This window comes from Mastigoproctus giganteus, chromosome 6 (assembly GCF_048544385.1).
Source record: "Mastigoproctus giganteus isolate SK-2022 chromosome 6, ASM4854438v1, whole genome shotgun sequence".
In the NCBI taxonomy this organism is placed as follows: Eukaryota; Metazoa; Arthropoda; class Arachnida; order Uropygi; family Thelyphonidae; genus Mastigoproctus; species Mastigoproctus giganteus.
The window spans coordinates 120,526,242-120,543,794 of record NC_143580.1 but is presented as its reverse complement, the minus strand read 5'-3'; the positions used below and the strand labels follow the sequence as shown (position 1 = coordinate 120,543,794).

The following is a 17,553-nucleotide window of genomic DNA, read 5'->3' as shown; positions in this document are numbered from 1 at the left end:
CCATATATTTATTGTGTCTGAAACCAACTAACTGAGCCACGGAGTGAAAAAAGCCCATTAAAATTCCTCGCGTCATCGACGGGATTCGAATCCATGCCTTTGCCACCCTGTGTGGGGAGGACGGTGACGATACCACCATGCTACCACTCAACAGTCTCATCTATAACAGTCTCTCCACTCTCTGTTTCATAGACCTTTCTATAGATACTTCCATGGGCACTGTTCTTCTGAATTGGCTTCTATAATTCCCGCTCTCTCTTTCAAAGCAATCCGAACACATGCTGCCACCAGCCAACATCCATTTACTGTCCAACTTCAAACTCACAGAACCAAGTTTTCATCTTTCTCGTTTATTCATTCAACTGCCGTTTTCTGGAACAACCTTCCTTCATGCGTATTTCCTGAAAATTACAATCAACAGAAGTTCAAGTCTAACGTCAACAAGTATCTTCTTTCAACTTTTCAACCTTAAACCCATGCATGATACTAAGTACTATAGATTCTAAAAAAAAAAAAAGTACCTGTACATAACAGTGGTCCTTGAGAATCAAAAAAAAAATTAGTATGGAAAACATTTATTTAACATGATATACTGTAAGATAGTAAATTAATTATAAGGAATTGTGGGAGATGTGGTTTCTTTCTTTGGCAATTCTTTACTTTATATTTATTTGATTTTACTTTATTGTTTATTATTAGTTATATTTTGTAGTTTACAACAATTTACCTATGTAAATCTAAACAGATGCCATTATAGAAATTTTAGTGTGAATCCCCTGGAACACTTTCGTGAACCCTCAGGGGTTCGCGAACCACCGGTCTAGTCAATATTATAGACTGCAAAAATAAAATATTGTAAAAGCAGTAATTAAAAAAACAAATAACACAAGAAATTTATGGCAAACAATAGTTTTATGATTGATAATACTATAAAAACTGTAAAAATAAAATTTGTTCATATAGAGGGAGAGAAAAACTATTCCCCAAACAAACAAGGTGTGTGGGGGTGTGAAAAACTAAGGATACATATAAAAATACATTGTGATATAATGTAAAAAATAATTTTACACTGTAAAAGTATATGGTATTTAATATGATAAGAATTATCTTTTTATTAAATACTCACATATCAACAGTCAAGATGATGTCAACTATACTCATGTATCAAAAGTCAAGATGATGCAGTTAACCTAAGCTGCACTCAACTCTTTCACTAATAGGGTTGCTTTGAATGGTCTGGAAGTTAATCCTAGGAAATGCAGCTCTATTTTCTTTGTGGTTTCGAGGAAAACTAAGATTTCAGTTAACCAATATTACATCAAGGAAATTCAGAATTCCAGAGTTGCCGAAGCTAAAAATCTGGGAGTTAATTTTACTGCTGGATGTGGGTTTGATAAACATATTCGAAATATATAAAACCAAGCTAATAAACAAATTGACTTCAATAAATAGCAGACATACAGATTTAAAGGTCCTCAGTTTTCTGTGCTCCTAGTCAAAGAAACTGTACTTCCTATACTGGAGTTCGCTTCTTCTATTTGGAACCCACACTATGCATATTTGATACAGCAAATAGAATTGCTGCAAATGAAATTCATCCACTATCTTTCCAGATGTAATCCCATGTTTTACCACTGAATTTTCTACCTGAATCTCTGTTCTTACTTCAAACTTCAATCTTTGGAAACTGAGCATACTGTCCTTGATCTAAAACTGTTTTACCATATCTTCACTGGTTCAACCTACCTGCCGGATCTTCTATGCCATATTGATTTTCATGCTCCAGTGGTGGCTACTAGACATAAGACTACATTCCACATCAGTAACTCTAGATTAGAGATATCCAGGAACTTCTTCTTTAAAAGAACACTGGCACTCATGAACAAGTGTTTGATCTTTTCTGTCCACAGCCATATGGCTGTGGACAGAAAAGAGTTTCACAGAACTATCTGGAGCACGTTGGCTTCCTGATGGAAGAGTTCAGGGTTAAAGATGTCCTCATTAATTCATGTGTGTATGACGATGTCTCCTGCAGTCACTGGACTTGGTCATGAATACCTTTTTTATTTCCTTGAATTGGACTTTCCCTGTTTTTACATTGTATATTAAATGAACTTTCAGTGTACAAAGTGTATTATTCTACTATTTATTTTTACGTTTTTTGTACAATTTTTTTTCTGTTCTGTTATACACTTTAACTGGGTGCATGCCTGTTGTGTATATTTTATGTTAAAATAAATAAATGTACAGTTGTTTCTGGGATAATATACATAGACATGCAGAATGGAAGATAGAGTTCGTACAATGTCACAAAATATCATATCCTATTATTATTATTATTATTATTATTATTATTATTATTATTATTATCTGTGTTGTTCTGGTATATATCAATGTCAATAGACCAGCTACGATAAAGCTGTGAACACTTTTAACCTCCATGGCTAGATGTATTCACACATCTAAATCCATTTATTTAAATTGAGACATGGTTGCCTAAAAAAAGTCTTTTTAATCACAATACCCACCCACTGTAACCAAAATGTGGTACTTATCATCTGAGTGGCAGCCACTTTTCTTCAAAGTAGTTGATCAAAAAAAAAAAAAAAAAAAAATCTTAATGCCCAAAGTATACTGTAAATTTGGTCTGGATCAGACTGCAAACAAAAATGCTCTAAGCAAGTGGTGTTTATTATTTAAATGTGACTATCTTGTTACAAAGATCAAAATAATCTCTACTTCAAGTCTACTATGAATTTAGTACAGTAACAAAGAAACTAATAACAAGGGCTTCTCCCACTGCAACCCATCAAATTAAGTTTCCAGTAATGACAGCATTATGTTTTCATACAAAACATGATAATAAAAAGATATTAAGAATCAGTCATAATCATATTTAAGAAATTTTTATGGAAAAATCTAGATCTTACTTTCTTCTTCAGTATATTCTATCAAAAGATCCACAAGCTGAATGTTGGGATTTACTCCAGGAAAAATTTCAGGATGGCAAAATACATTTGCAGTCTGGGTTATTATAACTGTCTGAAATGTTTCAGATATATTTCCCTATAAATAAATCAACAAACTATATTTGATGTGACACACAACAGTGTATATACACATATGATTGCTCATTCATAGCATTGAATTTCTCATTAATTATGAAATCAGTCATAATCCCTAAGAAAGTTGGCATCCACCAATTCATAGTTTCACATACTTCCTGCAGTATTCAATAAACCACAAAATAATTCTTAAAAATCATTTTAATCTTTTTTAAATTACATTAAAATAATAACTAACAGTAAGTTTAATGTGGTCCTAATAAACATTTATCTACATTTTAGAATACCAGTAACAAAGGAGTAGCAAATAGATATAGGTCTAAGAAACATAATACACTGAAAAGATTATTTTACACTAACCTGTAATTTACATCCCATTACAGTTTTAGCTCAGTTCCAAAGCCACCTGTTGAGGCAAAGTATTTTCCTAGAAGGAAAATGACATCAAATAAAATATTTCCAAGATGGCTTTGAAGCTAAACTGAAAGGCAACAGGAGATTATTTATTAATGTTCACTGAAAATAAAATATGTTAATGAAAAAAATTATGGATCAGGAAACCTTTCTTAAAATGATAATTTTTCATTAGCCATAAACAGCAATCGCAAATAACACACAAAATTTTTAATATAAAAAAAAATTAATAGAATTGGGTAGATTCTGTCAGCCCGAGGTACCTTATTCAATTTTAGCTTGAATAATTTCTCTACCTATTTCTTCTCAGTTATCACAAAATCATTTAGCTCCCAATTATAACTTGATATACTTCTGATATCCCCATTAGATACAAAATATTTATTCAGATTGTTAGTAACCTGAAGAGGATCATCAATATTTATGCCAATTCATACTTAATGAGCCAATGTGGTTCATCTCTTTATTTCTAGGGTTAATACAAGTAGAAAATTCTTAGATTCTTTATACTTTTCTCCAGAGCTTTTTTTGGGACAGTACGCAATGGTACGGCCTACCAGCACCTTTATTCACAATGACGTGTGACATTTGGATGCAGTACACTTCGAAATTTGTAATATTCTGTAAATTTTTTTTCACATGTTTACCTACTATTCAAATAAGCTTAAAGTTATTTAACTAAATTTGCATTTTTCACTCTCTATTGTTTAAGATATTTTCCATATAAAACTGTATAACCATTTTTATAATTCTAAATTACTCAGTCGGACATCTGTTTAATTATTTTGATTTAAAATTTATTTAAAATAGTTTCCGCTGAGCGAGAAAAATTTCATATAGTGAACGGATTAGAAGAGAATTAACTCGGCAATTTAGGCAATTAGTGCTGCTGCTGCGTGAATTAAGAGAGCTAAAGCATTCTACAACTTAGTGGTACGTGGTAAAAACCTATCCGACCACCTGTCCCACATATGGAGAAGTCACTCTGGTGAAGAGTGAGCTGGCAGATCAAGGGGTATTCCCAATGGGCTCTGGCCCACCTTCTACTGCAGTGGTGTCCAACCTTTTCCAGTACAGGGGCCATATTCAAAAAAAATTCAAAGTTAGATTTCTTTAGTGTGTTACATTTTCCATATCTTGTTGCATGTAAAGGTGAAATTGAAAATATTCAGATATTTTATTAAGTACATACACAATTACATTTACTGAACAAAACATTAAATGAGAATTTTTTTGATAATTAACAAAATTTAAAATGCTGTTTTAGTTCACTTTCCGGGCAGGCCATAGGTTGGACACCGCTGTGAATCAACTGTAAGAACCCTATTCGAGAATTAGGAGGGAGTGATTTTCTTTTACCCCGACAAATAATCTGTAGTTTTGCGGAAGCGCATTATCCTCATTTTTCTATATGGTCACAGTACCTGAATATCCCAATGACACTGACATTTTGGACAATTTCAAAAAAAAAAAAAAAGAAAAGAAAAGAAAAGAAAAAATTCGAATTTAACAACTAGTGACAATACCAATAACGAGAGAAGGAAAACGAGGACAACGAGGGTATTAATCCTTCTAAACACAAAATGTTGGCATTTGGTGAGAATGAAGTTAAAAAATTGTCAATCAGGTTACAGTTAAATGAAAGAGACACAATTCATGGATTTCAGAAATACCTAATAGAAAGGATGGTTTTGGAAGAATTGAAGCATTTGATGAACGCTCTGAGTACGATACCAAATTCATCGAGTAAATGTGAATGAGGATTTTCATAAATGAATCTGAACGCCAGCCCAACCAGAGCTTCGTAATGACAAAAACAGTTTCTTCACTACTGTTTCTTAAAATTGTAGGCCCACCGCTGACCCGCTTCAATCCAGCAAAATTCATAGCTGCTTCGGAAACACCATTCGGCAAGAGACACACAAAGAAGAAAAGAAGTCGGCATAGGGTGTTGAATGAAAACTTAATAAAAATTTGGAATAGTCTACAAAAATTTTATTATGAAATTATTTTTACTTATTTATTTTTACTTATTATTTTTAGGGTCTGTAGTCTAACGAAGGACCCTTATAATGTCACCACTTGGTTGTCTGTCCGTCTGTCACAGCATTATATCTCTGGAACCACTCAACCTATTGACTTGAAATTTTGCATGTGTTTGTACATCATTTGGGCCAACATAATGCCATATTGATCATTGTTGACAAAAATTTGTCTGAGAAATGGGGGGTAAATGTGAGGGAGACATAAAATGCCAACAACCTATAGCTTATTATACACCGTTGGAAAGAGCTTGATTAGAAGGTTTAAAATATGATTTTAAAACATTTTTAAAATTAAAAATGGCGGCACCAGACAGGAAAATTTGAGAAATTTTCGTGTTCCCCCCTCTATTTCCATCGTTAAGGGAGCTAAAAATTTAAAAATCACATTAGCTATGCAATATTTGACGCTTATCAAGGAAAAATTATTCCGATTGAAATCTGTCATTTACTTTTGGTGTTAAAATTAAAAAAGCAATTTTTTATTGCACTCCGATTCTTTGTACTAAGTAACTCTCCTTTTGGTGACAAAAAGGTTGCTAAACAGTTAGTTAATAATTCTATAAAGGTCATTTATAAATTTTGCAACGAGAAATATTTTTTAACAATTTTGAAAGCTGGAGCTGTCCTGGCTAGGAGGTACTCAGAGAGCCAGTGTTGAAGCAGTGGTGGTGGGGAGGCACCTGCACGGAGTCTTGCACGGCCCTCACCTGCCAGTCGCTTCTCCCCCAAGACTTTAATTGCCTCTCCAGGAAGAAGTCAGAGTCGCTTCTCCCACTCTTGTCATTCACAACAACTGGAAAGACTCAAACAGACAACGTTTTCATTAGTTCTTCAGTTTCAGGCCAATCCAGAGTATTAGAAACTTTCTTCAGTTATCATAATGCCCTCTATTTGAGATACTACACTAATGACCATTCGAGGTGCCTCCATAGACAGGTGGGCAGGAGCAGCAGCGCATAGCACATGCTTCTTGATTAGACCGGGGTTCAAGCCAGTGACCACCAAATACGGAGGATGCGGAAAGATCAGAGAATGACCACCGCATATCCCAGGAGCAATATGGCCTTAGTTGCTAATGCTCCTAAAAAAAACCAAAACAACAACAAACAACAGCCATTTGTGACTACAGACCCTTCATCCTGAGTGCCTGGCACTCAGTAGTTGGCCGATTTATTTACTTATTTTACTCACATTTTACTTATTTTTTTATATACATTTAATAATAAATTTATGCTTAATAAACAGTGTTAATATACTAAATTTATTATTCTTATTCCAAAAACATTACTACTAAAGTAACAATATCAGGAACAAAAAAATTAGTACTTTTCATATCCTTTTAATTTTCAATTTTTCTTGATGAGTACCAGCACTTATTTTTTTTACAAAAAAAGCACTGTTTTTCTCTACGTTCTTGACCAAAATTTTCGTGTTTTGTTCTTGACCAAAATTTTCCAATCCCTTAATACTTGCCTGCAGACTAATTTGTACTTACTGTATATTTCTATGTCCACTGATAATTTATAATCAACCCATGCACTTTTCTTCTTTGACACTAGTCTCACCTGTTCATCTTACATCCATTTAGGTCTAAATCATGAACAATATCTTTTAGTTAATATAAAAAGCTAAGTAGCTTCTATGATTACTTTCCCAAATCAGTAGCATACCTAGGGGGGTGCATTTGCTCCCCCTGCAACATTTTTGCCTTAAATGGCATCTATGGAAGGGTGCACAATTTCTTGACAGGGAAATAGACCATATTACAAAGAGACACTAAAACGTTTGCATTACAAGCAGTTGTCTTTCAATGCTAAATTTAGCATTTTTTTTTATCAAGTTAGCATCAAAAAAGGTATGATGCTAAATGAAATTAAGCAGCGTAAAGGTTAAAAAGAAAAGATGCTAAATGCTAAAATTTTTCAGTTTTTTAAAATCAGCAGCATTAAAATTCAAAGAAGATAATGCTAAATGCTAAAAATTTTAATTTGCCTGAAACACAATTTAGAAAAACTACAGGCAGTCCTTTACTTAAATTTTTTTTTTTTTTTTTTATGAGAACCGCAAATACGAGAGTTATTTGAACCTATAGTACTTAGTACCGTGTTTAGGTTGGAGGTTGAGAAGATGAAAGAAGATATTTTATGACATTAGACTTGAACTTCTGTAGACTAATTTTCAGGAAATATGTATGAAGGAAGGTTGTTTCAGAAAACGGCAGTTGAATGAATAAACGAGGAAGATGAAAAGTTGGTTCTGTGAGTTTGAAGTTGGACAGTGAATGGATGTTGGCTGGTGGTGGCACATGTTTGGACTGTTTTGAAAGAGAGAGCAGGAATTATAGAAGCCAATTCAGAAGAACAGTACCCATGGAAGTATCTGTAGAAAAGGCAGCAGAAACAGTAAGTCTATGAGACAGCGAGTGGGGAGACTCTGTTGGAGATTATTCATTAATTTACCTAACTGTCCTCTTCTGAACAGAATCTAGAAGCCTGAGAGAGTTTTGGGGGCACTGCCCCAGATGTGGGAACAATATTCCATGGTAGGGCAGATTTGTGATTTGTACAGAAACGCTGCGTTTCTGTACAAATTTTCCAGAGGATGCAGCTGGTCACCATTTCATACCACAGTGGTATCCAAAAAAAGCATGAGAAAAGTGGCTGTGAAAGTACCAGGCAGTGGCTTATCTATTCATGAAGAGCCAATTCTATGCTTTGCTTCTATTGCTGGTTGTTTACAAACTCCTCGAACAGGTTGGATCCTTCGGGTAACCCAAAAGTTGGTTGTAAAAATTTTGCCAAGGGAGTAACACCAAATTGAAAAACATGAAAAAAGTGATACTGCAGAAAAGGATTTCTTTCTAACAAAAGTTTGCTTATTCCGTGATCAAACTGTCTTTGCCAATCTTGCGACAGCAGAGATGAAAGAAACAGAAAAGAACAGAGTGAATCTGTTTTTGGCGAAACAAGGCTTAGCATTTCGTGGTCATCAGAAATACAGAAGCTTCGGTGGCCCAAATGCAAACAAGGGGAATTTTTTAGAGCTCATCGAGCTAACAGCTAAATGTAACACATCACTTAGTCAGTATATGTTACAAAGTGAGCAAAACAACATATTTGTGCCCAAATATACAAAACGATTTGATACTTGCTCTGGCAGCTGAGATCACAAAACTGATAGTGAATGAAGCCCAAGTTGCCAAATACTTTTCTGTTATAGTTTACTCAACCATTGATGTAAGCAGGACCAATCAGTTTTCCTTATCACTTCGATATGTGACAGAAACAGGTAATATTGTGGAGCACTTTGTTCGATTTCTTGAACTGCCTGGGGCAAGTGCTAAAGCTTCTTTAGTGTTCTTCTTGCTGCATTAAATGAGCTAGGGCTATCAATCACAATGTGTTACGACCAGGCATATAATGGAGCCAGCACCATGGCTGGTCAAGTATGAGGTCTTCAAACAAGAGTAAAAGAAATTGTCCCTCATGAACTTTATATGCATTGCTGTGCTCATAATTTAAATCTCATCTTAGGTGACTCCGTAAATTGCAATGTTCGCAGTCAGTTGTACTTTAGAACTCTAGAAAGCTTGTACACTTATTTTTCTAGAAGTTTGCCTCATCAATCTGTGTTTGGGGAGGAGCAACTTAGCCAATTAGAGTCTTTTGCATTACCATTAAAGAAACTATATGATACTAGATGGGCATCCAGGAAATCTGTGGTAGAGTCAGTTGTGCAAAGCTTACCAGCTATTGTTGCCCTGCAACCAATATTTGACAGAGAAATTAACAGCAACTTGCTGAGGCAAAGGCATTCTTACAACAGTTAAAACATACTTTTCCTTTAGAGCCCTGATGAAAGAGATGATGAGTAGTGAAACAAATTTTGGAGAACTTACCATCACAACTATGTTGAAATTTATGATTACCAATGATTTGAACTCAAGTCATCCAAATGTAACCACACTATATCAAATATTTTGCACCATACTCATAAAGCAGCACTTCTGCAGAAAGATCTTTTAGCCATCTAAAACTGATTAAGAATTACTTGTGCTCTACTATGACAGCAGACAGATTCTCAGGACTAACTATACTTTCCAGTGAAAAGGAACTAACAAGCAAGGTTGACTAAGCAACATGACAGATCATTTTGTGACAATGAAACCAAGATGCAAGAAATTTCATTAAGACTCAAGACTGTAACTTCTAACTGCTGATTTGTTGTTTGTTTTTTAGGAACATTAGCAACTAAGGCCATATTGCTCCTGGGATATGCAGTGATCATTCCCTGACCTTTCCGCATCCTCCATATTTAGGAACAATATTCCATGGTAGGTCACGGGCTCGAACCCCGGTCTAATCAAGAAGCATGTGCTACGCACTGCCGTTCCTGTCCACCTGGCTATGGAGGCACCTTGCCGATATGTTACATGCATGCCCATATTACATGCATTTTGTAAGCCAAGGCTATTTTTTTTTTTTTTTTTTTAAATTTATTTATTTATTTTTTGGTGTTGAATGTAACAGGGAAATTTCTCAAACAAAAATAAATTTATATATATATGTGTGTGTGTTTGTTAGCCTTAACTAAAGCGTATTTTTTGTGTTGAATAAAGCAACATTATATAAATTACAACTTAAATAGATGCGCTCTTGAAAATGAATGTGGTCTTAGAAAAACATTGTTGATGCGAAATGGCTCTGAAATAATCCCTTGTATGGTGCCTATTTTGTCACCTTTGTTCCCCCCCCCAAGGAAAAACCTGCTATGCCACTGCCCCAAATGTTTCAATTTAAGAATTTTCAGGTGGTAATGTCATCAGTTTGTTCCAATGAAAAGAATTTAAAAACTGTCTAAGATCACTGAGTTGCCTTTAAGAAAGCAAAAGCTCTTCTTTTTACCCTTGACAGCAGTTACATGTTTAAGTAAATCCCACATCAATACACTGTAATCACTGATGCCTATTCATTCCTTTATCTGCAGATTGCTAATGCATGAAGATTCATTGCTGAGAATCAGATAAATTCCTTTTCCTTATAAGAAGTGGGACTTTCTTAGCAGACAAATGAACCTTGTTTTTTGGAGGTAGGTAAAAATTAACGTTTCCATTGTTCTGGGTCATAGTTATTAGCATTAGCAGTAGTAGAGGCATATGATGCAAGAAAGCAAGCTTATGCAGCATCAGCCAAAAAAAAAAAAAACAACAACTTCCACTTCACCCCTCCGTTCGTTCGAAATACCTGTCCAGCTGAGCCTTAAATTTATTTAGGCTAGCAACTTCCACAACAAGGAATAGAAGTCTGTTCCACCAACCAACTACCCGCTAGCTAAAGGCAAATTTCCACACATCTGTCCTACATCTGTCTTTCCTCAATTTGAATTTATGCCCTCTCAGGTGTTTATTCTGAGCAAGAGGCAGAATCCCATCAGCATTGAGCATGCTCAAACCATTCAAGGCTTCATACACCTCTATCAGATCACCTCACCGGTGCCTAGTCTCCAGACACTGTAATTTGCAAAACTTAAGCCTTTCTTCGTAAGAGCAACCCTTTGTTCCATTCACTAATCTTGTTGCCCTTCTCTGTACTTGTTCCAGCAGGTCTACATCCTTCTTGAAATGAGGCCTCCAGACCTATATACAGTACCCAAGGTGTGGCCTGACCATTGCCTTATACAAGGGAATAATCACCTAATTATCCCTGCTAGAAAAATTCCTGTATATCATTCATAAGACACCATGAGCTACTCTTGCAGCCCGTCTGCACTGCTCAGAGAACTTCATATCTGCCTGCACAATTCCCCCAGGTCCTTTTCATTCTCTACCACTGTCACTGTAGTACCACAGAGTTGATACATTGCTCTGGGGTTGCTGTTTCTTAGATGTAGTACTTTACATTTGTCAATGTTAAACTTCATTTGCCACCTCTCAGCCCATCTGCTCAACCTTTCTAGCTCCTGTTGCAAAAGCATAGCGTAAGTAGCATCCTTAACAACCATGCCAACCTTTGTATCATCTGCAAACTTGGACATTAAGCTTGATATACCATCATTAATATCATTTATAAATACAGAAAACAATAATGGTCCCAACACTAATGTTATTAGTGGAGTCCATGAGGGACTCCACCAATAACATTAGTCCACGATGAGCAGTGTCCATTGATTACAACTCTCTGTCTTCTCCCCCTCAACCACCCCTTTATCCATAGCAGCAATTTGCCTCCAATGCCACACTGCATCAATTTGTGCTGCAGTCTTCCATGTGCAACAGTATCAAAAGCCTTTCTAAGATCCAAGTATATAATATCAAAGTTATTCTGCATCCAACTCTTTTGTGACTGCATCAGAGTATCCAATTAAATTGGTCAGACAAGACTTGCCCTTAACAAAACCATGGTGTGTCCGAGCTATAACTGAAGTCTTGTCTAGATGATCCTGCAGTGCTTCTTTAACCAGTGCCTCCATTAATTTTTCTGGAACAGAAGTTAAACTCACAGGTCTATAATTACTTGTGTCAGCCTTTGATCCTCCTTTGTGAATTGGGGTCACATTTGCACATCTCTAGTCTATGGGTACCTCCTCTGAGTCCAAGGAAGCTCTCATAATTATGGCTAACGGTATGCTTACTTCCTTTGCTGCCTCCTTGAATATAACTGGATAGATCCCATCCACCTCAGGTGCCTTTCTTGTGTTTATCTTCAACAATTTCTCCTCCTCTTTACTCTCAGTTATTACAAGATTATCTAGCTTACTGCCAGAGTTGAATACACCTCTGGCATTATCCTCGCTGAATAACTCCTCATGTGTGAATGTCGATGCAAAATATTCATTTAATTTGTTAGCTACCTGAGCAGGATTATCACCAGTTCAACCATCAATATCAAGTGGACCAATCTGATTCATCCCCTTGCTTCTAGAGTTTACATAAGTAAAGAACTCCTTGCATCCCTTGCCAAAGATTTCTCGTAATCTGCCTTCGCCTGCCTAACCTCCTTTGTAACTTGGTTACAGATCAACTTATATCTATCATAGGCTTCTGTGTCACGTGTTAATTTATATGTATCCCATGCATTTCAATTCTCTGCCATATGTCTCATTAGTTCATCTGACATCCATTTAGGGCTATACGTTGAACAATATTTCTTAGTTGGTATATTTCTTAGTATTTTAGTAATTTCTCAATATTTCTTAGTAAAGCCTAGTAGCTTCCAAGACAAGTTCTTTGAATGCTTCCCATTTTGAATTTGCTGTTGGTAACATCATCAGTTCGTCCCACTGTATAGAATTTAAATACTGTCTCAGACCATCGCAGTTGCCTTTATGAAAGCAATAACCCTTTCCTTTACCCCTAATGGTAGTTACCTGTTTGAGTAAATTCCACTTCAGTACACTGTGATCATGCCACCTAGTGGTTCCTCTATCTGCAGATTCTTAATGCATGAAGAATCACTACTGATAATCAAATCAAGAGTATTACTCCCTCTAGTTGCCTCCTAAACATGCTGATGTAGAAAACAATCATCTAATAAATCCACAAAAGCCTTGCTAGTGTGTGAGTGACCAACCCACAAATTCCAGTCAATATCTGGGAAATTAAAATCCCAAATTATAAGAATCTCTGATTTACTGGCCCACTCCATTTCCCTGTACAATTTCTTATTATACTCATCAGAGTCATTAGGCCTATAACACACTCCTACTCTCAATTTTGATCTCCCAATGCTTATTAGCATTAGCATTAGTAGAGGCATATGATGCAAGAAAGCAAGCTTATTCAGCATCAACCAAAAAAAAAAAAAAAAAAAACAACCACTACTCCCATTTCACCTGTCCAGCTGAGCCTTAAATTTGTTTAGGTTATCAACTTCAACAACAAGCAATGGAAGTCTATTCCACAAACCAACTGCCTGCTGGCTAAAGGCAAATTTCCGCACATCTATCCGACTTCCGTCCTTCCTCAATTTGAATTCATGCCCTCTCAGGTGATTATTCTGAGCAAGAGGAAGAATCCCATCGCCATTGAGCATGCTCAAGCCATTCAAAGCCTTATACACCTCTATCAGATCACCTCGCCGATGCCTAGTCTCCAGGCTCTGTAATTTGCAAAACTTAAGCCTTTCTTCGTAAGAGCAACCCTTTGTTCCATTCACTAATCTTGTTGCCCTTCTCTGTACTCGTTCCAGCAGCTCTACATCCTTCTTGAAATGAGGCCTCCAGACCTGTATACAGTACTCAAGGTGTGGCCTGACCAATGCCTTATACAAGGGAATAATCACATCCCTGTCCCTGCTAGAAAAATTCCTGTATATCATTGACAAGACACCATGAGTTACTCTTGCAGCTCGTCTGCACTGCTTAGAGAACTTCATATCTGCCTGCACAATTACCCCCAGGTCCTTTTCATTCTCTACCACTGTCAGCGTACCACAGAGTTGATATGTTGATCTGGGGTTGCTGTTTCCCATATGTAGTACTTTACATTTGTCAATGTTAAACTTCATTTGCCACCTCTCAGCCCATCTGCTCAACCTTTCCAGATCCTGTTGCAGCAGCATAGTATCAGTAGTGTCCTTAACAACCCTGCCTACCTTTGTATCGTCTGCAAACTTGGACATTAAGCCTGATACACCATCATCAATATCATTTATAAATACAGAAAACAACAATGGACCCAACACTGAACCCTGAGGAACTCCACTAATAACATTAGTCCACGTTGAACAGTGTCCATTGATTACCACTCTCTGTCTTCTGCCACTCAGCCACCCCTTTACCCACAGCAGCAATTTGCCTCCAATGCCACACTTCTCCAATTTGTGCAGCAGTCTTCCATGCGCAACAGTATCAAAAGCCTTTCTAAGATCCAAGTATATAATATCAAAGTTACTCCCTGCATACAGTTCCTTTGTGACTGCATCATAGTATCCAATCAAATTGGTCAGGCAAGACTTCCCCTTAACAAAACCATGCTGTGTCCAAGCTACAACTGAAGTCTTGTCTAAATGATCCTGCAGTGCTTCTTTAACTAGTGCTTCCATTAATTTTCCTGGAACAGAAGTTAAACTCACAGGTCTATTATTGCTTGTGTCAGCTTTTGATCCTCCTTTGTGAATTGGGGTCACATTTGCACATCTCCAGTCTATGGGTACCTCCCCTGAGTCCAAGGAAGCTCTCATAATTATGGCTAAGGGTTTGCTTACTTCCTTTGCTGCCTCCTTTAATATAACTGGATAGATCCCATCCACCCCAGGTGCCTTTCTTGTGTTTATCTTCAACAATTTCTCCTCCACTTTACTCTCAGTTATTACAAGATTCTCTAGCTTACTGCTAGAGTTGAATACACCTCTGGCTTTCCCCTCGCTAAATAACTCTTCATGTGTGAATGTCGATGCAAAATATTCATTTAGTTTGTTAGCTACCTGAGCAGGATTATCAACAGTTGACCCATCGATATCAAGTGGACCAATCTGATTCATCCCCTTCCTTCTAGAGTTTACATAAGTAAAGAACTCTTTGCTGTTTTTCTTTGCATCCCTTGCCAAAGATTTCTCGTAATCTGCCTTCGCCTGCCTAACCTCCTTTGTAATGGGCGCCTCCGTAGCCAGGTGGGAAGGAGCAGCAGTGCGTAGCACACGCTTCTTGATTAGACCGGGGTTCGAGCCTGTCACCACCAAATACGGAGGATGCGGAAAGGTCAGGGAATGACCATCGCATTTCCCGGAGCAATATGGCCTTAGTTGCTAATGCTCCTAAAAACCAAATAACAAACAAACCTCCTTTGTAACTTGGTTACAGATCAACTTGTATCTATCATAGGCTTCTGTGTCATGTGTTAATTTGTATGTATCCCATGCATGTTTCTTCTCTGCCATATGCCTCATCAGTTCATCTGACATCCATTTAGGCCTAAACCTTGAACAATATTTCTTAGTTGGTATGTAAAGTCTAGTAGCTTCCAAGATAAGTTCTTTGAATGCTTCCCATTTTGCATTTACTGTTGGTAACATCATCAGTTGGTCCCACTGTATAGAATTTAAATTCTGTCTCAGTCCATCGTAGTCGCCTTTACGAAAGCAATAACCCTTCCCTTTACCCCTAATGGTAGTTACCTCTTTGAGTAAATCCCACTTCAGCACACTGTGATCACTGCCACCTAGTGGTTCATTTATCTGCAGATTCTTAATGCATGAAGAATCACTGCTGATAATCAAATCAAGAGTATTCCTCCCTCTATTTGCCTCCCGAACATGCCGATGTAGAAAACAATCATCCAATAAATCCACAAAAGCCTTGCTAGTGTGTGAGTGACCAGCCCACAAATTCCAGTCAATATCTGGGAAATTAAAATCTCCCATTATAAGACTCTCTGATTTACTGGCCCACTCTATTTCCCTGTACAGTTTCTTATTATACTCATCAGAGTCATTAGGCCTCTGATGATTGAAATCATCTCTGATGATTAGAAGATTGAAAAGAGGAGATTCCAAATTACCAAGTCTCTGACAGGGAATATTGATCGGACATTATGCACAAGTACCACCTTTGAGGTGAAAGGAATCATAGAGTGAATAGTTTGGGCAACTGAGATGAGCAGTAGTTGAATCAACCAATAACTGAGATTCTGTCAGAAAAAGTACATGGGATTTGGCAGACTGTAAGTGGAAATGGACATCATTGCGATTAGAACTGAGACCATGTATATTTGTAAAATGAACTAGGAAGTGTTTGGGAGGTTTAGATCTTTTCTCAGATAAGTGAGATCTATTAGTTTGACAATTGATGGTGTATTCAATAGTAAGAAAAAGTGTGTGTGTGTGGGGGGGGGGAGATATGCTGTATGAAGCAATGAAATTTTTCGATATGGTGTACACATGGTAAGAATATACCAATATTCTTGATATAATGTGGCCTTGACAATGCTCTTTGCATACACACTACTCAGACTCCCTCCAGTCACTATCTGGCAGAGTAGTGGTATCAAGATTAGACATTAGCTGATCCAGAAGCTTCCTAGAGAGTTACCAATAGGTTCGATCCAGTGTACTAACTAGTGGTGGCCTGCGAACACCGTTTTAGAGCTGTACCCTCGAAATGTAAGGAAGTTTGGATCTCGCCATGATGTCCATCATAACCTCAAATGACATCAGTCATACTGCATGATGGAAGAGATGGAGATGGGTTGACAGGAACTTGCCACTGGAGACTAAACATGGGTTCCACCACTTCAAGCCACCAATAAGCAAAGTGGTTGTACTGCACCTGTTGATGAGAGTCATCTACCACCTAGTATTGCCTGGGTCACCTGAATATCAGTCCCATCGGCATTTTAGACCCCCAGGTAGCAAAGTACAGCTTTTGCCTATTTGCCTATATTTTCCTATTCCTTCCAACAATTTGGCCAAACCCTCCTTAAATTTATTGAACTCCTCTCTCCTCTCTAATTGTTTAGAGAAGAGATTAATTAGAGGTTACTCCTCTCTAATTGTCTTTACAATACAGCCTATAATTTTACTTAATTCATCATAAAATATAGGATTTTCACATTCTTTTTCCCTTTTCAAACCTACAATTTCTGATACTTCTGCTATCCTTTTCCTTTTAGCATTCTATACAATTTACACTTCCATCTTCACACCTGTCTTATTTTTTAAAACATAGATATATAAACTTCTGCATCCTTTGGTGCTGCTTTATGCACTCTGGTGCATTTGTCATATCTAAATTACTTTTTAATTTTTACTTTCCACTGCTACTCCCGATTTTAACTCATTATTGTTATATCTCATATTTCATATTAATTTAAGTTTTAGCCATCTGCTGGTTTGCACGATGCTATTCTTTACACTACAACTACTTCTGGTTCATACTTTTAGATGGACTTGTTTGTTACACATCCTGGCCTATTTAATTTTATCTACTTACATCATGAATATGAAAACTACTAAAAATACAGTGAATCAGCACCGCACCACCTCTAGTGCTTCTAGAAAATGTGCTGCGTTCCATGCTTTTGATTCTGTTAAATA

General features: G+C 36.8%; 1 protein-coding gene across 2 annotated transcripts in view; it reads right to left on the bottom strand.

The window, feature by feature from the left end:
* The window catches only part of Ube4A (Ubiquitination factor E4A), a 523,714-nt gene that overhangs the window by 419,692 nt on the left and 86,469 nt on the right, over positions 1–17,553 (bottom strand). For both annotated transcript variants that reach the window (XM_090376475.1, XM_090376476.1), the window contains exon 6: positions 2,931–3,066. In XM_090376475.1, coding sequence (XP_090232601.1) covers positions 2,931–3,066 — 136 coding nt within the window. The remainder of the gene's footprint in view (positions 1–2,930; positions 3,067–17,553) is intronic.